The 23,415-nt window shown below is 48.7% G+C and overlaps 1 protein-coding gene across 1 annotated transcript in view; it reads right to left on the reverse strand.

The window, feature by feature from the left end:
* LOC109886647 (IQ motif-containing protein H) overlaps nucleotides 1-23,091 on the reverse strand; it is a 100,216-nt gene extending 77,125 nt beyond the window's left edge. The window contains exons 1-5 of the mRNA XM_031832830.1: nucleotides 22,946-23,091; nucleotides 21,450-21,785; nucleotides 15,022-15,088; nucleotides 10,370-10,453; nucleotides 7,139-7,359 (exon numbers count right to left, since the gene is read on the reverse strand). Coding sequence (XP_031688690.1) covers nucleotides 7,139-7,359; nucleotides 10,370-10,453; nucleotides 15,022-15,088; nucleotides 21,450-21,785; nucleotides 22,946-22,987 — 750 coding nt within the window. The 5' untranslated portion in view covers nucleotides 22,988-23,091. The remainder of the gene's footprint in view (nucleotides 1-7,138; nucleotides 7,360-10,369; nucleotides 10,454-15,021; nucleotides 15,089-21,449; nucleotides 21,786-22,945) is intronic.
* Between the last annotated feature and the right edge of the window lie 324 nt (nucleotides 23,092-23,415).

The raw sequence follows: 23,415 nt of genomic DNA on the forward strand, positions 1-23,415 counted from the left end.
TGATTCACCATAATGACCGCTGCCTGATTCACCATAATGACCGCTGCCTGATTCACCATAATGACCGCTGCCTGGTTCACCGTAGTGACCGCTGCCTGATTCGCCATAGTGACCGCTGCCTGATTCGCCGTAATGACCGCTGCCTGATTCGCCGTAATGACCGCTGCCTGCTTCACCTGATTCACCATAATGACCACTGCCTGATTCACCATAATGACCACTGCCTGATTCACCATCCTGACCGCTGCCTGATTCACTATAATGACCGCTGCCTGATTCATCTGAATCACCATCCTGACCGCTGCTTGATTCACCATCCTGACCGCTGCCTGATTCCCCTGATTCACCATCTTGAGCGCTGCCTGATTCACCTGATTCACCATAATGACCGCTGCCTGATTCACCTGATTCACCATAATGACCACTGCCTGATTCACCATAATGACCACTGCCTGATTCGCCATAATGACCACTGCCTGATTCCCCATAATGAACACTGCCTGATTCACCTGATTCACCATAATGACCACTGCCTGATTCCCCATAATGACCACTGCCTGATTCACCATAATGACCACTGCCTGATTCACCATAATGACCACTGCCTGATTCACCACAATGACCGCTGCCTGATTCACCATAATGAACGCTGCCTGATTCACCATAATGACCACTGCCTGATTCACCATAATTACCGCTGCCTGATTCACCATAATGACCACTGCCTGATTCCCCATAATGCCTGCTGCCTGATTCACCATAATGACCACTGCCTGATTCACCTGATTCCCCATAATGACCTCTGCCTGATTCACCATAATGACCGCTGCCTGATTCACCATAATGCCTGCTGCCTGATTCACCTTCCTGACCGCTGCCTGATTCACCTTCCTGATCGCTGCCTGATTCACCTTCCTGACCGCTGCCTGATTCACCATAATGACCACTGCCTAATTCCCCATAATGCCTGCTGCCTGATTCACCATAATGACCGCTGCCTGATTCCCCATAATGCCTGCTGCCTGATTCCCCATAATGACCGCTGCCTGATTCACCATAATGACCGCTGCCTGATTCACCGTAATGACCACTGCCTGATTCATCATAATGACCACTGCCTGATTCACCATAATGACCACTGCCTGATTCACCTGATTCCCCATAATGACCGCTGCCTGATTCACCTGATTCCCCATAATGACCACTGCCTGATTCACCCGATTCACCATAATGACCGCTGCCTGAATCACCATCCTGACCACTGCCTGATTCACCTTCCTGACCGCTGCCTGATTCACCATAATGCCTGCTGCCTGATTCACCTTCCTGACCGCTGCCTGATTCACCTTCCTGATCGCTGCCTGATTCACCTTCCTGACCGCTGCCTGATTCACCATAATGACCACTGCCTAATTCCCCATAATGCCTGCTGCCTGATTCACCATAATGACCGCTGCCTGATTCCCCATCATGCCTGCTGCCTGATTCCCCGTAATGACCGCTGCCTGATTCACCATAATGACCACTGCCTGATTCACCATAATGACCGCTGCCTGATTCACCATAATGACCGCTGCCTGATTCGCCATAATGACCGCTGCCTGGTTCACCGTAGTGACCGCTGCCTGATTCGCCATAGTGACCGCTGCCTGATTCGCCGTAATGACCGCTGCCTGATTCGCCATAATGACCGCTGCCTGCTTCACCTGATTCACCATAATGACCACTGCCTGATTCACCATAATGACCACTGCCTGATTCACCATCCTGACCGCTGCCTGATTCACTATAATGACCGCTGCCTGATTCATCTGAATCACCATCCTGACCGCTGCTTGATTCACCATCCTGACCGCTGCCTGATTCCCCTGATTCACCATCTTGAGCGCTGCCTGATTCACCTGATTCACCATAATGACCGCTGCCTGATTCACCTGATTCACCATAATGACCACTGCCTGATTCCCCATAATGACCACTGCCTGATTCACCATAATGACCACTGCCTGATTCACCATAATGACCACTGCCTGATTCACCACAATGACCGCTGCCTGATTCACCATAATGAACGCTGCCTGATTCACCATAATGACCACTGCCTGATTCACCATAATTACCGCTGCCTGATTCACCATAATGACCACTGCCTGATTCACCATAATGACCGCTGCCTGATTCACCATAATGACCGCTGCCTGATTCACCATAATGACCGCTGCCTGATTCACCATAATGACCACTGCCTGATTCCCCATAATGCCTGCTGCCTGATTCACCATAATGACCACTGCCTGATTCACCTGATTCCCCATAATGACCTCTGCCTGATTCACCATAATGACCGCTGCCTGATTCACCATAATGCCTGCTGCCTGATTCACCTTCCTGACCGCTGCCTGATTCACCTTCCTGATCGCTGCCTGATTCACCTTCCTGACCGCTGCCTGATTCACCATAATGACCACTGCCTAATTCCCCATAATGCCTGCTGCCTGATTCACCATAATGACCGCTGCCTGATTCCCCATAATGCCTGCTGCCTGATTCCCCATAATGACCGCTGCCTGATTCACCATAATGACCGCTGCCTGATTCACCGTAATGACCACTGCCTGATTCATCATAATGACCACTGCCTGATTCACCATAATGACCACTGCCTGATTCACCTGATTCCCCATAATGACCGCTGCCTGATTCACCTGATTCCCCATAATGACCACTGCCTGATTCACCTGATTCACCATAATGACCACTGCCTGATTCACCATAATGACCGCTGCCTGGTTCACCATAACGACCGCTGCCTGATTCACCATAACGGCCGCTGCATGATTCCCCATAATGACCGTTGCCTGATTCACCGTAAAGACCACTGCCTGATTCACCATAATGACCGCTGCCTGATTCACCATAATGACCACTGCCTGATTCACCATAATGACCGCTGCCTGATTCCCCATAATGACCACTGCCTGATTCACCTGATTCCCCATAATGACCGCTGCCTGATTCACCTGATTCCCCATAATGACCGCTGCCTGATTCACCATAATGACCACTGCCTGATTCACCATAATGACCGCTGCCTGATTCACCATAATGACCGCTGCCTGATTCACCATAATGACCGCTGCCTGGTTCACCGTAGTGACCGCTGCCTGATTCGCCATAGTGACCGCTGCCTGATTCGCCGTAATGACCGCTGCCTGATTCGCCATAATGACCGCTGCCTGCTTCACCTGATTCACCATAATGACCACTGCCTGATTCACCATAATGACCACTGCCTGATTCACCATCCTGACCGCTGCCTGATTCACCATAATGACCGCTGCCTGATTCATCTGAATCACCATCCTGACCGCTGCTTGATTCACCATCCTGACCGCTGCCTGATTCCCCTGATTCACCATCTTGAGCGCTGCCTGATTCACCTGATTCACCATAATGACCGCTGCCTGATTCACCATAATGACCGCTGCCTGATTCACCTGATTCACCATAATGACCACTGCCTGATTCACCATAATGACCACTGCCTGATTCCCCATAATGACCACTGCCTGATTCCCCATAATGAACACTGCCTGATTCACCTGATTCACCATAATGACCACTGCCTGATTCCCCATAATGACCGCTGCCTGATTCACCATAATGACCACTGCCTGATTCACCATAATGACCGCTGCCTGATTCCCCATAATGACCACTGCCTGATTCACCTGATTCCCCATAATGACCGCTGCCTGATTCACCTGATTCCCCATAATGACCGCTGCCTGATTCACCATAATGACCACTGCCTGATTCACCATAATGACCGCTGCCTGATTCACCATAATGACCGCTGCCTGATTCACCATAATGACCGCTGCCTGGTTCACCGTAGTGACCGCTGCCTGATTCGCCATAGTGACCGCTGCCTGATTCGCCGTAATGACCGCTGCCTGATTCGCCATAATGACCGCTGCCTGCTTCACCTGATTCACCATAATGACCACTGCCTGATTCACCATAATGACCACTGCCTGATTCACCATCCTGACCGCTGCCTGATTCACCATAATGACCGCTGCCTGATTCATCTGAATCACCATCCTGACCGCTGCTTGATTCACCATCCTGACCGCTGCCTGATTCCCCTGATTCACCATCTTGAGCGCTGCCTGATTCACCTGATTCACCATAATGACCGCTGCCTGATTCACCATAATGACCGCTGCCTGATTCACCTGATTCACCATAATGACCACTGCCTGATTCACCATAATGACCACTGCCTGATTCCCCATAATGACCACTGCCTGATTCCCCATAATGAACACTGCCTGATTCACCTGATTCACCATAATGACCACTGCCTGATTCCCCATAATGACCACTGCCTGATTCACCATAATGACCACTGCCTGATTCACCATAATGACCACTGCCTGATTCACCACAATGACCGCTGCCTGATTCACCATAATGAACGCTGCCTGATTCACCATAATGACCACTGCCTGATTCACCATAATTACCGCTGCCTGATTCACCATAATGACCGCTGCCTGATTCACCATAATGACCGCTGCCTGATTCACCATAATGACCGCTGCCTGATTCACCATAATGACCGCTGCCTGATTCACCATAATGACCACTGCCTGATTCCCCATAATGCCTGCTGCCTGATTCACCATAATGACCACTGCCTGATTCACCTGATTCCCCATAATGACCTCTGCCTGATTCACCATAATGACCGCTGCCTGATTCACCATAATGCCTGCTGCCTGATTCACCTTCCTGACCGCTGCCTGATTCACCTTCCTGATCGCTGCCTGATTCACCTTCCTGACCGCTGCCTGATTCACCATAATGACCACTGCCTAATTCCCCATAATGCCTGCTGCCTGATTCACCATAATGACCGCTGCCTGATTCCCCATCATGCCTGCTGCCTGATTCCCCATAATGACCGCTGCCTGATTCCCCATAATGCCTGCTGCCTGATTCCCCATAATGCCTGCTGCCTGATTCCCCATAATGACCGCTGCCTGATTCACCATAATGACCGCTGCCTGATTCACCGTAATGACCACTGCCTGATTCACCATAATGACCACTGCCTGATTCACCATAATGACCACTGCCTGATTCACCTGATTCCCCATAATGACCGCTGCCTGATTCACCTGATTCCCCATAATGACCACTGCCTGATTCACCTGATTCACCATAATGACCACTGCCTGATTCACCATAATGACCGCTGCCTGGTTCACCATAATGACCGCTGCCTGATTCACCATAACGGCCGCTGCATGATTCCCCATAATGACCGTTGCCTGATTCACCGTAAAGACCACTGCCTGATTCACCATAATGACCGCTGCCTGATTCACCATAATGACCACTGCCTGATTCACCATAATGACCGCTGCCTGATTCCCCATAATGACCACTGCCTGATTCACCTGATTCCCCATAATGACCGCTGCCTGATTCACCTGATTCCCCATAATGACCGCTGCCTGATTCACCATAATGACCACTGCCTGATTCACCATAATGACCGCTGCCTGATTCACCATAATGACCGCTGCCTGATTCACCATAATGGCCGCTGCCTGATTCACCATAATGACCGCTGCCTGATTCACCATAATGACCGCTGCCTGATTCACCATAGTGACCGCTGCCTGATTCACCATAATGACCGCTGCCTGATTCGCCATAATGACCGCTGCCTGCTTCACCTGATTCACCATAATGACCACTGCCTGATTCACCATAATGACCACTGCCTGATTCACCATCCTGACCGCTGCCTGATTCACCATAATGACCGCTGCCTGATTCATCTGAATCACCATCCTGACCGCTGCTTGATTCACCATCCTGACCGCTGCCTGATTCCCCTGATTCACCATCTTGAGCGCTGCCTGATTCACCTGATTCACCATAATGACCGCTGCCTGATTCACCATAATGACCGCTGCCTGATTCACCTGATTCACCATAATGACCACTGCCTGATTCACCATAATGACCACTGCCTGATTCCCCATAATGACCACTGCCTGATTCCCCATAATGAACACTGCCTGATTCACCTGATTCACCATAATGACCACTGCCTGATTCCCCATAATGACCACTGCCTGATTCACCATAATGACCACTGCCTGATTCACCATAATGACCACTGCCTGATTCACCATAATGAACGCTGCCTGATTCACCATAATGACCGCTGCCTGATTCCCCATAATGACCGCTGCCTGATTCACCATAATGACCGCTGCCTGATTCACCATAATGACCACTGCCTGATTCACCTGATTCACCATAATGACCGCTGCCTGATTCACCATAATGACCACTGCCTGATTCCCCATAATGACCACTGCCTGATTCACCATAATGGCCGCTGCCTGATTCACCTGATTCACCATAATGACCACTGCCTGATTCACCATAATGACCGCTGCCTGATTCCCCATAATGACCGCTGCCTGATTCACCATAATGACCGCTGCCTGATTCACCATAATGACCACTGCCTGATTCCCCATAATGACCACTGCCTGATTCACCATAATGGCCGCTGCCTGATTCACCTGATTCACCATAATGACCACTGCCTGATTCACCTGATTCACCATAATGACCACTGCCTGATTCACCTGATTCACCATAATGACCGCTGCCTGATTCACCATAATGACCACTGCCTGATTCACCATAATGACCACTGCCTGATTCACCATAATGACCACTGCCTGATTCACCATAATGACCGCTGCCTGATTCACCATAATGACCACTGCCCGATTCCCCATAATGACCACTGCCCGATTCCCCATAATGACCACTGCCTGATTCCCCATAATGACCACTGCCTGATTCCCCATAATGACCACTGCCCGATTCACCATAATGACCACTGCCTGATTCCCCATAATGACCACTGCCTGATTCACCATAATGACCACTGCGCTCCTTTAGTTTCACTTAGTGAAGCTGGCGAAGCTGGCGAGAATCAGGATGGTCTTTATTCTATTATCGCTGAAATCTCTTCGCTACGTTAGTAAATGTAGTCTGTGTGTTAAATGTAACTGTGATGTGTTCTCCTTCTTACTGGAAAGTCTTCCAGAGCGTCAGGCGTGAGGATGGTGAAGCGTTTGGTGCAGGAGGCCTGGGTTGTCCTGGCCCCTCCTCCCCATCCGTCCCCTGGGTCTACCGTGGCCTCCTGGAGTCCTCCCTGGCCTCTCTGTTGCAAACCCAGCAGTCTGGTGTAATACTGGGACAGGTCGTCTCCCAGACGCACAGGAGACACATAGATCACCTCCACGTTCTCATCTACACACAGAGACACACAGAGACACATAGATCACCTCCACGTTCTCATCTACACACAGGGACACACAGAGACACATAGATCACCTCCACATTCTCATCTACACACAGAGACACACAGAGACACATAGATCACCTCCACGTTCTCATCTACACACAGAAACACACAGAGACACACAGAGACACATGGATCACCTCCACGTTCTCATCTACACACAGAGACACACAGAGACACATAGATCACCTCCACGTTGAATACATATTGACATTTCAGCTTGTTTCATTTTCCCTAAAGTTGTAGCTATCTAGCTCTAGCTAATCTGACATAAACAGTTTGCTAGGCTTGTTTCAGTTATCTAAAGTTGTAGCTAGAGATGCTGCCCCCTACATGAAGAGGGACTGTTATCAGAAATCAGTCGGAAGATCAGCATGTTTCACAGCACTGCACAGCACAGCAGCTGGAGGGAGGCTACTGCAGATACTGACTCGCTGGAGTCGCGGCAAACAGCAGCTGCTTGAGCTAGCTAAGTAACGTAAACTCACTCACTATTGTACATCGCGTCCGTATAATTGACCTTATTTTTTGCGCCCCCAAAAATGTAATACGTCCAGATCAACTGTAATATCAATACCAATGTAAAGCACAATTTCTCCCCGTTGACGAGACCTTAATGATGCCCGTCTCCGTCTCTGCATGATTCAAGAAGGCAATGAGCTTCGTCGGGGCTTTTTAAAAATGGCTGCTGGGAAGCGAAGGCTACGACGTGATCGTGAAAGGAGGGACATAGGTTTTTTTTTTTCACCCGATTTGTCCCAACTAATCCATTTTAAAATGTATAATAAACATAAAGACTTTATGTAATGTCTCATCACCCGTTTGAAGGTTTGTGTTTTAGAGCTGCGCTAACGTTAGCATCACAACTGAAACTGCAGCTGTTCCGGATTTGGAATGTCATGACGGCTCGCACTAATGACACGCAAAAAAAAAAATGCAATTGGCACCCTAGTCATGAAATATTAGTTTAACATTAGCAATAATTATATTAATTTAGACAAAAAAATCATGAATAATGATTTTGTTTTTACAAGTGTATACGGTTAAGCGTGATTTTAATCTGCGAGGGAAGGGCTACCCCTGGTGGAAAGAAGCTGTATGGCACACAATGAGTTGCAGACGCGCGCTGTACGTTACGCAGTGACGCGTCTTAAGGCTTCCTCATCAAAGAATGTTATTATTTACAGATGGATCGTTTCAGCTTTGTTTCATTCAGACTGTTTCAGGCGATGGACAACGCAGGGGGGGGGGTGTTTCAGGCGATGGACAACGCAGGGGGGGGGGTGTTTCAGGCGATGGACAACGCAGGGGGGGGTGTTTCAGGCGATGGATAACGCAGGGGGGGGGTGTTTCAGGCGATGGACAACGCAGGGGGGGGTGTTTCAGGCGATGGACAACGCAGGGGGGGGTGTTTCAGGCGATGGACAATGCAGGGGGGGTGTTTCAGGCGATGGACAACGCAGGGGGGGGTGTTTCAGGCGATGGACAACGCAGGGGGGGGGGTGTTTCAGGCGATGGACAACGCAGGGGGGGGGTGTTTCAGGCGATGGACAACGCAGGGGGGGACTGTTTCAGGCGATGGACAACGCAGGGGGGGGTGTTTCAGGCGATGGACAACGCAGGGGGGGGGTGTTTCAGGCGATGGACAACGCAGGGGGGGGGTGTTTCAGGCGATGGACAACGCAGGGGGGGACTGTTTCAGGCGATGGACAACGCAGGGGGGGGGGTTTCAGGCGATGGACAACGCAGGGGGGGGGGTGATTCAGGCGATGGACAACGCAGGGGGGGGGGGACTGTTTCAGGCGATGGACAACGCAGGGGGGGGTGTTTCAGGCGATGGACAACGCAGGGGGGGGTGTTTCAGGCGATGGACAACGCAGGGGGGGGGTGTTTCAGGCGATGGACAACGCAGGGGGGGGGGGTGTTTCAGGCGATGGACAACGCAGGGGGGGGGTGTTTCAGGCGATGGACAACGCAGGGGGGGACTGTTTCAGGCGATGGACAACGCAGGGGGGGGTGTTTCAGGCGATGGACAACGCAGGGGGGGGGTGTTTCAGGCGATGGACAACGCAGGGGGGGGGGTGTTTCAGGCGATGGACAACGCAGGGGGGGACTGTTTCAGGCGATGGACAACGCAGGGGGGGGTGATTCAGGCGATGGACAACGCAGGGGGGGGGGGACTGTTTCAGGCGATGGACAACGCAGGGGGGGGGGGACTGTTTCAGGCGATGGACAACGCAGGGGGGGGTGTTTCAGGCGATGGACAACGCAGGGGGGGGGTGTTTCAGGCGATGGACAACGCAGGGGGGGGGTGTTTCAGGCGATGGACAACGCAGGGGGGGGTGTTTCGGGCGATGGACAACGCAGGGGGGGTGTTTCAGGCGATGGACAATGCAGGGGGGGGGTGTTTTAGGCGATGGACAATGCAGGGGGGGGGTGTTTCAGGCGATGGACAACGCAGGGGGGGTGTTTCAGGCGATGGACAACGCAGGGGGGGGGGGGGGGTGTGTTTCAGGCGATGGACAACGCAGGGGGGGGGGTGATTCAGGCGATGGACAATGCAGGGGGGGGGGGACTGTTTCAGGCGATGGACAACGCAGGGGGGGGTGTTTCAGGCGATGGACAACGCAGGGGGGGTGTTTCAGGCGATGGACAATGCAGGGGGGGGGTGTTTTAGGCGATGGACAATGCAGGGGGGGGGTGTTTCAGGCGATGGACAACGCAGGGGGGGTGTTTCAGGCGATGGACAACGCAGGGGGGGGGGGGGGTGTTTCAGGCGATGGACAACGCAGGGGGGGGGGGGTGTTTCAGGCGATGGACAACGCAGTCCCAAAGATGGCGCTGTAATGCTGTGTAACGGCACTGGGGGGAGGGGGGGGGGGTCTGTGAATGTTTCAGGCAATGTACAACGCAGTCCCAAAGGGGGGGGGGGTCTGTGAACATCAGCTCTTACCGTACCTCTGACATCACACAGTCGTCCCATCTGGATGTTCTGCAGGACGTCAAAACCCTTCAGGCTGAAACGCTGCAGCTGGGAGTAACCTGACAGAGGACACACATAGAACACAGAATACAGGGTTAGAACACAGGGGCACCTAACACATAGAACACAGAATACAGGGTTAGAACACAGGGGAACCTAACAAAAAGAACACAGAATACAGGGTTAAACATGGGGAACCTAACACATAGAACACAGAATACAGGGTTAAACATGGGGAACCTAACACATAGAACACAGAATACAGGGTTACCATCTAACCCAGTCTGCCAGACACAGAACACAGAACACAGGGTTAATGTGTATGGCAGACTGGGTTAGGTTGTAACCCTGTGTTCTGTGTATGGCAGACTGGGTTAGATTGTAACCCTGTGTTCTGTGTATGGCAGACTGGGTTAGGTTGTAACCCTGTGTTCTGTGTATGGCAGACTGGGTTAGGTGGTAACCCTGTGTTCTGTGTATGGCAGACTGGGTTAGGTGGTAACCCTGTGTTCTGTGTATGGCAGACTGGGTTAGATGGTAACCCTGTGTTCTGTGTATTGCAGACTGGGTTAGATGGTAACCCTGTGTTCTGTGTTTTGTGTATGGCAGACTGGGTTAGGTTGTCTGTCTGCTGGTCTGTCTGGCTGACCTACCAGTGCAGTGAGAGATACTGTGCAGAGGACTTCCCTGTGGGTCTGTCTGCTGGTCTGTCTGGCTGACCTACCAGTGCAGTGAGAGAGGCAGAGACGATCCTCCGATGGATCGAGGTAATTAAATTAAATGATTGGCTTCCTGCTAATTAACGACAATGGGGTTCAACTAGCTAATTATCTTCTCAACACAGCAGCACACACACGTGCTAACACACACACACACACACACACACACACACACACACACACACACACACACACACACACACACCCCATAAAACATTCCATCTGTTTGTAATTAGCTCTAATAATCATTTGAGACAATAGTTTATTGAGGGTTGACAAGCACACGCCTGATCTCATAGTTCTTCTGTGTGTTGCCTTTCCTCGTTCAGACTAATAAAATAAAACAGGAGGCCATCTAAAAGACCCACGACGGAAACTGTAGAAACAAGATTCCTGTAGTTCATTACCTGGAGGGGGGGGGGGCAAAACACATCCCCTGTGTCTCGTTGAAATATAGTCTCTCCTAACGGTTAATGGCCTATTCATTAGCTTTAACTCCAAATTCCTAAATGAAATGGCAATAGAGGTGAGAGCTTTCTGTTCAGTTCCCTCCCTCTCCGTCGTTCAGAATCTCACGTCTCCTCGTGGTCTTCCTGCAGAGACCACAGACCCATTTCAAGCTAGCTTTAACTCCAAATTCCTAAATGAAGTGGCAATAGAGGTGAGAGCTTTCTGTTCAGTTCCCTCCCTCTCCGTCGTTCAGAATCTCACGTCTCCTCGTGGTCTTCCTGCAGAGACCACAGACCCATTTCAAGCTAGCTTTAACTCCAAATTCCTAAATGAAATGGCAATAGAGGTGAGAGCTTTCTGTTCAGTTCCCTCCCTCTCCGTCGTTCAGAATCTCACGTCTCCTCGTGGTCTTCCTGCAGAGACCACAGACCCATTTCAAGCTAGCTTTAACTCCAAATTCCTAAATGAAGTGGCAATAGAGGTGAGAGCTTTCTGTTCAGTTCCCTCCCTCTCCGTCGTTCAGAATCTCACGTCTCCTCGTGGTCTTCCTGCAGAGACCACAGACCCATTTCAAGCTAGCTTTAACTCCAAATTCCTAAATGAAATGGCAATAGAGGTGAGAGCTTTCTGTTCAGTTCCCTCCCTCTCCGTCGTTCAGAATCTCACGTCTCCTCGTGGTCTTCCTGCAGAGACCACAGACCCATTTCAAGCTAGCTTTAACTCCAAATTCCTAAATGAAGTGGCAATAGAGGTGAGAGCTTTCTGTTCAGTTCCCTCCCTCTCCGTCGTTCAGAATCTCACGTCTCCTCGTGGTCTTCCTGCAGAGACCACAGACCCATTTCAAGCTGTACCAGTACCAGTACCAGTACCAGTCAGGTGTAGCTGTAGACAGAGCTGTCCACAGACACCTGTACAGAGACACCTGTGTGAGGGAGACCTACCTAATGATGGGATGTGACTGTGTGAGGGAGACCTACCTAATGATGGGATGTATCTGTGAGAGGGAGACCTACCTACCTAATGATGGTATGTGTCTGTGTGAGGGAGACCTACCTAATGATGAGATGTGTCTGTGTGAGAGATACCTACCTACCTAATGATGGGATGTGACTGTGTGAGAGATACCTACCTAATGATGGGATGTGTCTGTGTGAGAGATACCTACCTAATGATGGGATGTGTCTGTGTGAGAGAGACCTACCTAATGATGGGATGTGTCTGTGTGAGGGAGACCTACCTAATGATGGGATGTGACTGTGTGAGGGAGACCTACCTACCTAATGATGGTATGTGTCTGTGTGAGAGATACCTACCTAATGATGGGATGTGACTGTGTGAGGGAGACCTACCTAATGATGGGATGTGACTGTGTGAGGGAGACCTACCTAATGATGAGATGTGACTGTGTGAGGGAGACCTACCTAATGATGATATGTGACTGTGTGAGGGAGACCTACCTAATGATGAGATGTGACTGTGTGAGAGATACCTACCTACCTAATGATGGGATGTGACTGTGTGAGGGAGACCTACCTAATGATGAGATGTGACTGTGTGAGGGAGACCTACCTACCTAATGATGGGATGTGACTGTGTGAGAGATACCTACCTAATGATGGGATGTGTCTGTGTGAGAGATACCTACCTAATGATGGGATGTGTCTGTGTGAGGGAGACCTACCTAATGATGGGATGTGACTGTGTGAGGGAGACCTACCTACCTAATGATGGTATGTGTCTTGTGAGAGATACCTACCTAATGATGGGATGTGACTGTGTGAGGGAGACCTACCTAATGATGAGATGTGTCTGTGTGAGAGATACCTACCTAATGATGAGATGTGTCTGTGTGAGAGATACCTACCTAATGATGGGATGTGTCTGTGTGAGAGATACCTACCTAATGATGGGATGTGTCTGTGTGAGGGAGACCTACCTAATGATGAGATGTGTCTGTGTGAGAGATACCTACCTAATGATGAGATGTGTCTGTGTGAGAGATACCTACCTAATGATGAGATGTGTCTGTGTGAGAGATACCTACCTAATGATGAGATGTGTCTGTGTGAGGGAGACCTACCTAATGATGAGATGTGTCTGTGTGAGGGAGACCTACCTAATGATGAGATGTGTCTGTGTGAGGGAGACCTACCTAATGATGAGATGTGTCTGTGTGAGAGATACCTACCTAATGATGAGATGTGTCTGTGTGAGAGATACCTACCTAATGATGAGATGTGTCTGTGTGAGGGAGACCTACCTAATGATGAGATGTGTCTGTGTGAGGGAGACCTACCTAATGATGAGATGTGTCTGTGTGAGAGATACCTACCTAATGATGAGATGTGTCTGTGTGAGGGAGACCTACCTACCTAATGATGGTATGTGTCTGTGTGAGGGAGACCTACCTACCTAATGATGGTATGTGTCTGTGTGAGGGAGACCTACCTACCTAATGATGGTATGTGTCTGTGTGAGGGAGACCTACCTAATGATGAGATGTGTCTGTGTGAGAGATACCTACCTAATGATGAGATGTGTCTGTGTGAGAGATACCTACCTAATGATGAGATGTGTCTGTGTGAGAGATACCTACCTAATGATGGTATGTGTCTGTGTGAGGGAGACCTACCTAATGATGAGATGTGTCTGTGTGAGAGATACCTACCTAATGATGAGATGTGTCTGTGTGAGAGATACCTACCTAATGATGGGATGTGTCTGTGTGAGGGAGACCTACCTAATGATGGGACGTGTCTGTGTGTGAGAGACCTACCTAATGATGGGATGTGTCTGTGTGAGGGAGACCTACCTACCTAATGATGAGATGTGTCTGTGTGAGGGAGACCTACCTACCTAATGATGGGATGTGTCTGTGTGAGGGAGACCTACCTACCTAATGATGAGATGTGTCTGTGTGAGGGAGACCTACCTACCTAATGATGGGATGTGTCTGTGTGAGGGAGACCTACCTACCTAATGATGGGATGTGTCTGTGTGAGAGACCTACCTACCTAATGATGGGATGTGTCTGTGTGTGAGAGACCTACCTACCTAATGATGGGATTTGTCTGTGTGAGGGAGACCTACCTACCTAATGATGGGATGTGTCTGTGTGAGGGAGACCTACCTAATGATGAGATGTGTCTGTGTGAGGGAGACCTACCTAATGATGGGATGTGACTGTGTGAGGGAGACCTACCTACCTAATGATGGTATGTGTCTGTGTGAGGGAGACCTACCTAATGATGAGATGTGTCTGTGTGAGGGAGACCTACCTAATGATGGGATGTGACTGTGTGAGGGAGACCTACCTAATGATGAGATGTGTCTGTGTGAGGGAGACCTCCCTAATGATGAGATGTGTCTGTGTGAGGGAGACCTCCCTAATGATGAGATGTGTCTGTGTGAGAGATACCTACCTAATGATGAGATGTGTCTGTGTGAGAGATACCTACCTAATGATGGGACGTGTATGATGGTCCTTCTGGAAGCCTGGATGTGTTTCCAGTTGGCTGACAGATACTGGAGGAGGACAAGAGGAACATAGATCAGTGATGCGACTGTCCTGGACACTCACACACACACACACACACTCACACTCACACTCACACTCACACTCACACTCACACTCACACTCACACTCACACTCACACACACACACACACATACACATACACATACACACACTCACACACACACACACACACACACACACAGGCTGAGTACATGAAGATGTTACAGCCAAGACGACAGGTGTCATGACTGACCACGAGAATCCAAATGACTAGTGGAGATTAACAACCTATGTCCTGTTGTAAATCAAGGGGAAAATCCAGGCCCGTGCTCTCTAAATTCACCAAAGGAATGTGCTTTGTCTCAACAGACCTTTTTGCCCACTCTTAACACGTTTCAAAATGCAAACACTGGAGCAATATTTCTAACATAGAACGCGGGGAATGGTCAGAGGCGATCATTTTGTTTGTTATTTTGTGATGTCATTAAAAATGTTATGAAGGAAATAGTGTAACTTGGAAAGTATACCTATTATATGGATGATGGTTTCCATACTATGGGTTTGTGCATGTAATATGGAAAACGATTAAAGATTTTTTTGTTAAAAGTGGGATATGATTTATAGAAGAGAATTGTTTTCCATAACTTTCGCACAGTGAGTAATCACCGCCCCCAGAGTGAGATCAGGGAGCGTGCAAGCCTGCCGGAACCGCCCCTTTCGTGGGTTAAGAAGTGATCACATTAGACCAGAAAATTGTGAAGCTGCAGCTGTGCGTTTAAAATCGTTTGAACTTTGAACCTCAACACGAGGTTCACGAGGTGGAGATGATAAACTCACCTGATTAGCTGTCCTAAGTAAAGTATCTTCAAAGCAAATTTAAGTAGGACCACCCTGTTACTCTGCTCAAACCATTGTATTACGATACTCATCATCCCATTGGGGAACCATCGATATGGTTGGCTAGCCTATCTTCAAAGAAGCATCTTCAAGAGCGAATGGAAGGAAAATGAACTCTGTAGTTCTGTTCAGGACAACACGATAAGTCACCGGATACTGAACAACTATGAAGAAGGACAACAGTAGAAGAGTTGTTGGAACCATTTCAGACAATCAGAGCCTTACAAGCGTGCCGTAAAAAGGCTGCCCCATTCACTGAGAGATCCCCAGCGAAACCAGGCATTTCACGTAAACACATCTATGATTTCTTGCTCAAAGCGGGCGGCGGATCGTGTGCAAAGTTAATGGTCATTGTAGGTGAGAGTAGTTTCTGAATGTGGCAATGTTAAGTGTCTCTGTCCCTCTCTCTCTCTCTCTCTCTCTCTCTCTTCTTTAACGAGTGTCCATTTTGTTGTCATTCCGCTAGGGATCTGTTTTCAACGGATTAAGTCTCCAGTCGATAACCGATGCAGAGTGTGTGTGTTTAGCCTGTGTTCCCATTTACAGTGGCTTGCGAAAGTATTCACCCCCTTGGTATTTTTCCTATTTTGTTTTCTTACAACCTGGAATTCAAATAGATTTTTGGGGAACTATTCACCCCCCCAAGTCAATACTTTGTACAGCCACATTTTGCAGCAATTACAGCTGCAAGTCTCCTGGGGGTATGTCTCTATAAGCTTGGCACATCTAGCCACCGGGATTTTTGCCCATTCTTCAAGGCAAAACTGCTCCAGCTCCTTCAAGTTGGATGGGTTCCACTGGCGTACAGCAATCTTTAACTCATACCACAGATTCTCAATAGGATTGAGGTCTGGGCTTTGACTAGGTCATTCCAAGACATTTACATGTTTCCCCTTAAACCACTCGAATGTTGCTTTAGCAGTATAGGGTCATTGTCCTGCTTAGGGTCATTGTCCTGCTGGAAGGCGAACCTCCGTCCCAGTCTCAAATCTCTGGAAGACTGAAACAGGTTTCCCTCAAGAATTTCCCTGTATTTAGCGCCGTCCATCATCCCTTCAATTCCAACCAGTTTCCCAGTCCCTGCAGATGAAAAACATCCCCACAGCATGATGCTGCCACCACCATGCTTCACTGTGAGGATGGTGTTCTCGGGGTGATGAGAGGTGTTGGGTTTGTGCCAGATATAGAGTTTTCGTTGATGGCCAAAAAACTCTATTTTAGTCTCATCTAACCAGAGTACCATCTTCCATATGTTTGGGGAGTCTCCCACATGACTTTTTTCTTTAAGCAATGTCTTTTTTCTGGTCACTCTTCCATAAAGCCCAGCTCTGTGAACTGTACGGCTTAAAGTGGTCCTATGGACAGATACTCCAATCTCTTTCATAAAGCCCAGTTCTGTGGAGTGTACGGCTTAAAGTGGTCCTATGGACAGATACTCCAATCTCTTCCGTAAAGCCCAGTTCTGTGGAGTGTACAGCTTAAAGTGGTCCTATGGACAGATACTCCAATCTCCGTTGTGGAGTTTTGCAGCTCCTTCAGGGTTATCTTCGGTCTCTTTGTTGCCTCTCCGATTAATGCCCTCCTTGCCTGGTCCGTGAGTTTTGCTGGGTGGCCCTCTCTTAGCAGGTTTGTTGTGGTGCCATATTCATTGAATTTGTTAACAATGGATTTAATTGGTGCTCTGTGAGATGTAAAAAATTTCAGATATTTTTTTATAACCCAACCCTGATCTGTACTTCTCCACAACTTTGTCCCTGACCTGTTTGGAGAGCTCCTTGGTCTTCATGGTGCCTCTTGCTTGGTGGTGCCCCTTGCTTAGTGGTATTACAGACTCTAGGGCCTTTCAGAACAGATATATATATATATATCATGTGACAGATCATGTGACAGATCATGTGACACTTAAATAAAGTCCACCAGATCTTATGGTTTGCATGCACCACTTTTCAATTTTTGTATTTTTTATTTTATTTTTTGAAACAAGTCATGTTTTTCATTTCACTTCCACAATTTGGACTATTTTGTGTATGTCCATTACATGAAATCCAAATAAAAATCTATTTAAATTACAGGTTGTAATGCAACAAAATAGGAAAAACGCCAAGGGGGATGAATACTTTTGCAAAGGCACTGTAATTAGGTAGTAAATAAATAATTAAACCAATTTGTGTAGTAATGAAGGCTGGGGTTTTTGCAGATGCAAGGAGGTTACGACTGTTCAGAATGATGATATGATACAAGATTATGATTAATAAGTTGTTTATAGATGTGATAGGTAAAGACCTTTTAGGGTTTAACTAGGGAGATCGTACCTCTTTAAAGAACCGCTCCCGTGGTGCCCCAAATCCTAATGAGTTCATTGTCACATGATTAATTTAAATTGGGTAACAATTCAACATACTTAGTTAATTAGATAAATAACAGTCTTCAGATTAATGTAAAAGGCAAGTCACGACACAGAGACAGACTGACAAGAGAGAAGGATATGATCCACTGACACAGATACAGACAGAGACAGGGACAAGGACAGAGACACATTCAGAGACACAGACAGAGACAGAGACACAGACAGAGACACAGACACATTCAGAGACAGAGACACAGACACAGACAGAGACACAGACACATTCAGAGACAGAGACACAGACAGGGACACAGACATATTCAGATACAGAGACACATTCAGAGACACAGACAGAAACACAGACAGAGACACAGACAGAGACACAGACAGAGACACAGACACAAATACAAACAGACAGAGACACAGACAGACAGTAACAGACAGACACAGACAGTCACAGACAGAGACACAGGCACAGACAGACAGAGACAGACAGAGACACAGACAGTCACAGACAGACACACAGACACATTCAGAGACACAGACAGAAACACAGACAGAGACAGAGACACAGACAGAGACACAGACAGAGACACCAACACATTCAGGGACAGAAACACAGACATATTCAGAGACACAGACAGAGACACAGACAGAGACACAGACAGAGACACAGACAGAGACACCAACACATTCAGGGACAGAAACACAGACATATTCAGAGACACAGACAGAGACACAGACAGAGACACAGACAGAGACACCAACACATTCAGGGACAGAAACACAGACATATTCAGAGACACAGACAGAGACACAGACAGAGACACAGACAGAGACACAGACAGAGACACCAACACATTCAGGGACAGAAACACAGACATATTCAGAGACACAGACAGAGACACAGACAGAGACACCAACACAATCAGAGACAGAGACACAGACAGAGACACAGACATATTCAGAGACACAGACAGAGACACAGACAGAGACACAGACAGAGACACAGACAGAGACACCAACACATTCAGGGACAGAAACACAGACATATTCAGAGACACAGACAGAGACACAGACAGAGACACAGACAGAGACACCAACACATTCAGGGACAGAAACACAGACATATTCAGAGACACAGACAGAGACACAGACAGAGACACAGACAGAGACACAGACAGAGACACCAACACATTCAGGGACAGAAACACAGACATATTCAGAGACACAGACAGAGACACAGACAGAGACACCAACACAATCAGAGACAGAGACACAGACAGAGACACAGACATATTCAGAGACACAGACAGAGACACAGACAGAGACACAGACAGAGACACAGACAGAGACACCAACACATTCAGGGACAGAAACACAGACATATTCAGAGACACAGACAGAGACACAGACAGAGACACAGACAGAGACACCAACACATTCAGGGACAGAAACACAGACATATTCAGAGACACAGACAGAGACACAGACAGAGACACAGACAGAGACACAGACAGAGACACCAACACATTCAGGGACAGAAACACAGACATATTCAGAGACACAGACAGAGACACAGACAGAGACACCAACACAATCAGAGACAGAGACACAGACAGAGACACAGACATATTCAGAGACACAGACAGAGACACAGACAGAAACACAGACATATTCAGAGACACAGACAGAGACACAGACAGAGACACAGACACATTCAGAGACAGAGACACAGACAGAGTCACAGACACAGATACAGACACATACAGAGACAGGGACACACGCAGAGACAGGGACACATTCAGAGACACAGACAGAAACACAGACAGAGTCACAGACACAGATACAGACACATACAGAGACAGGGACACACACAGAGACAGGGACACCGACACATTCAGAGACACAGGCAGAGCCAGAGACAGACAGAGTCACAGACACAGATACAGACAGAGACACAGGCACAAATACAAACAGACAGAGACACAGACAGACACAGACAGTAACAGACAGTAACAGACAGACACAGACAGTCACAGACAGAGACACAGGCACAGACAGACAGAGACAGACAGAGACACAGACAGACAGAGACACAGACAGAGACACAGACAGTCACAGACAGTCACAGACAGAGACACAGGCACAGACAGAGACACAGACAGACAGAGACACAGACAGAGACACAGAGACAGAGATAGACAGAGACACAGACACAGAGATACAGACAGAGACAGAGATACAGACAGAGACAGACAGACAGAGACAGAGACACAGCCAGAGACACAGACAGTCACAGACAGTCACAGACAGACACAGACAGAGACACAGGCACAGACAGACAGAGACACAGACAGACAGAGACACAGACAGAGACACAGAGACAGAGATACAGACAGACAGAGACACAGACACAGAGACAGAGATACAGACCGAGACACAGAGATACAGCCACAGACAGAGATACAGACACAGACAGAGACACAGACAGACAGAGACACAGAGACAGAGATACAGACACAGACAGAGACACAGACAGAGACACAGGCACAGACAGAGATACAGACACAGACAGAGACACAGACAGAGACAGAGACAGAGACAGAGACACAGGCACAGACAGAGATACAGACACAGACAGAGACACAGACAGAGACACAGACAGAGACACAGACAGACACAGACAGAGACACAGACAGACAGAGACACAGAGACAGAGATACAGACACAGACAGAGATACAGACACAGACAGAGACACAGGCACAGACAGAGATACAGACACAGACAGAGACAGAGATACAGACAGAGACACAGACAGAGACACAGGCACAGACACAGACAGAGACACAGGCACAGACAGAGATACAGACACAGACAGAGACACAGACAGAGACACAGGCACAGACAGAGATACAGACACAGACACAGACAGAGACACAGACAGAGACAGAGACAGAGACACAGACAGAGACAGAGCATATGAAGGTACATAGTGCTGTTATATCAAAACAGACATTTAACTGAGATGTCAGACAATCAAGGGTACAGAGGATTCTCTGCTCAGTCAGAGGGGTAATATGACTGGGAGAGCATCTGGGTATGACAGACAGACGGACAGACAGACCTGGCCCCTGATGCGGTAGTTATCCAGGTGTGTCCTCTTGCTCTCCTGCAGGCTCTTCCTGACACGGCCCAGTTGAGCGTGCATCAGCCAGGAGATGGCGATGGTCCCTGCCGCCCACCTCCTCTGGCGGTGGCGCAGGTAGGCGTTGCGGGCCCAGTGGCGCCTCCAGCAGCTCTGGATCCGTATCGCGGCAGCCTCCGTGCCTCCCTCCCCCCGGTAGCGCTGCCCTGGTCGGTGCACCAGGTCCCAAACCTCCTCTCTGTTCTCTATCACCGAGAGGAGACGCTCCACCGAGCTACTGCCTCCTCCTCCTACGGCCCAGTCCAGATCCCCGCCCTGGAGAAGAACAGGGACAGTGATCCGTAATGGGAGAGCACCAATGAAACCTTCTGCTGTGCGCAAACCTGAACGTTATGAAAATTCAGGGCAAATTCTGGCAGTTTTACTGTGAACACTGAGGCTGTACCCACTAAGTTACAGTTTTACTGTGAACACTGAGGCTGTACCCACTAAGTTACAGTTTTACTGTGAACACTGAGGCTGTACCCACTAAGTTACAGTTTTACTGTGAACACTGAGGCGGTACCTGCTTAATGTTACAGTTTTACTGTGAACACTGAGGCTGTACCTGCTAAGTTACAGTTTTACTGTGAACACTGAGGCTGTACCCACTAAGTTACAGTTTTACTGTGAACACTGAGGCTGTACCCACTAAGTTACAGTTTTACTGTGAACACTGAGGCTGTAGCCACTAAGTTACAGTTTTACTGTGAACACTGAGGCGGTACCTGCTTAATGTTACAGTTTTACTGTGAACACAGGCTGTACCTGCTAAGTTACAGTTTTACTGTGAACACTGAGGCTGTACCTGCTTTAAGTTACAGTTTTACTGTGAACACTGAGGCGGTACCTGCTTAATGTTACAGTTTTACTGTGAACACTGAGGCTGTACCTGCTAAGTTACAGTTTTAACAGTGGTCAAGTAGGCTACTGTGGCTATTTGATCATAATGTACGGCCTACCAGAGTGGCCTACCATCAAAAACAATGGAGAAAAAACATCCCATAATATTTTAACATGGAAATAGCTGTCAGCCATCAGTAGCAGCCGATGTGGTGGTGCTCCATGTAGGCCTGCATTACACGAGACGTCTGAAAACATTACCCAGGGCTTAATTAACTAGTGAAGAATAAGAACACGTGCAGCTCTGTGCTTCGGTCTCAAAACAAGCCCCTCTACTCACCACAACGCAATAGAATCCTCCTCCGATGTAGTCAGATTAGTTTATAAATTCATAGACTAGGTTTTAAATAGTCAGATTGGTTTATAAATTCACAGACTAAATCTTATGTAGTCAGATTGGTTGACATTATGTTGATTTCCATCACAACAGTCACCCCCACTCACCCCCACCCACCTCACCCCCACCCACCCAACTCACCCCCACCCACCTCACACACAGTCACCCCCACCCCCACCCACCCACCCCCACCCACCTGTGCCAGCTGTACCAGCCTCTCTCCGTCGACCCTGGCCATGGGGACAGCATAGCGCCTCAGAAGACTCCCCAGCCCCGACAACAGCTCACCAGCAGGCCCCAGCACAGACAGTAGTGCTGCTTGAAACGGCAGAAGTCTGGGGCCATAGGGTTGATGTGGCCCTCCAGGATGGTGAAGGACAACTTACTGATGGATATGGAAGCCAGAGCAGGGAGACACTGGAGAGAGACAAAACACTACTGGATTATGGAAGAGAGAAGCAAACATCGGAACATCTGAACATCTGAACATCTGATCATCTGATCATCGGAACATCGGAACATCTGATCATCGGAACATCTGAACATCTGAACATCGGAACATCTGAACATCGGAACATCTGATCATCGGAACATCTGAACATCGGATCATCGGAACATCGGAACATCTGAACATCGGAACATCTGAAACATCTGAACATCTGACCT

Source organism: Oncorhynchus kisutch, linkage group LG10 (assembly GCF_002021735.2).
Source record: "Oncorhynchus kisutch isolate 150728-3 linkage group LG10, Okis_V2, whole genome shotgun sequence".
In the NCBI taxonomy this organism is placed as follows: domain Eukaryota; kingdom Metazoa; phylum Chordata; class Actinopteri; order Salmoniformes; family Salmonidae; genus Oncorhynchus; species Oncorhynchus kisutch.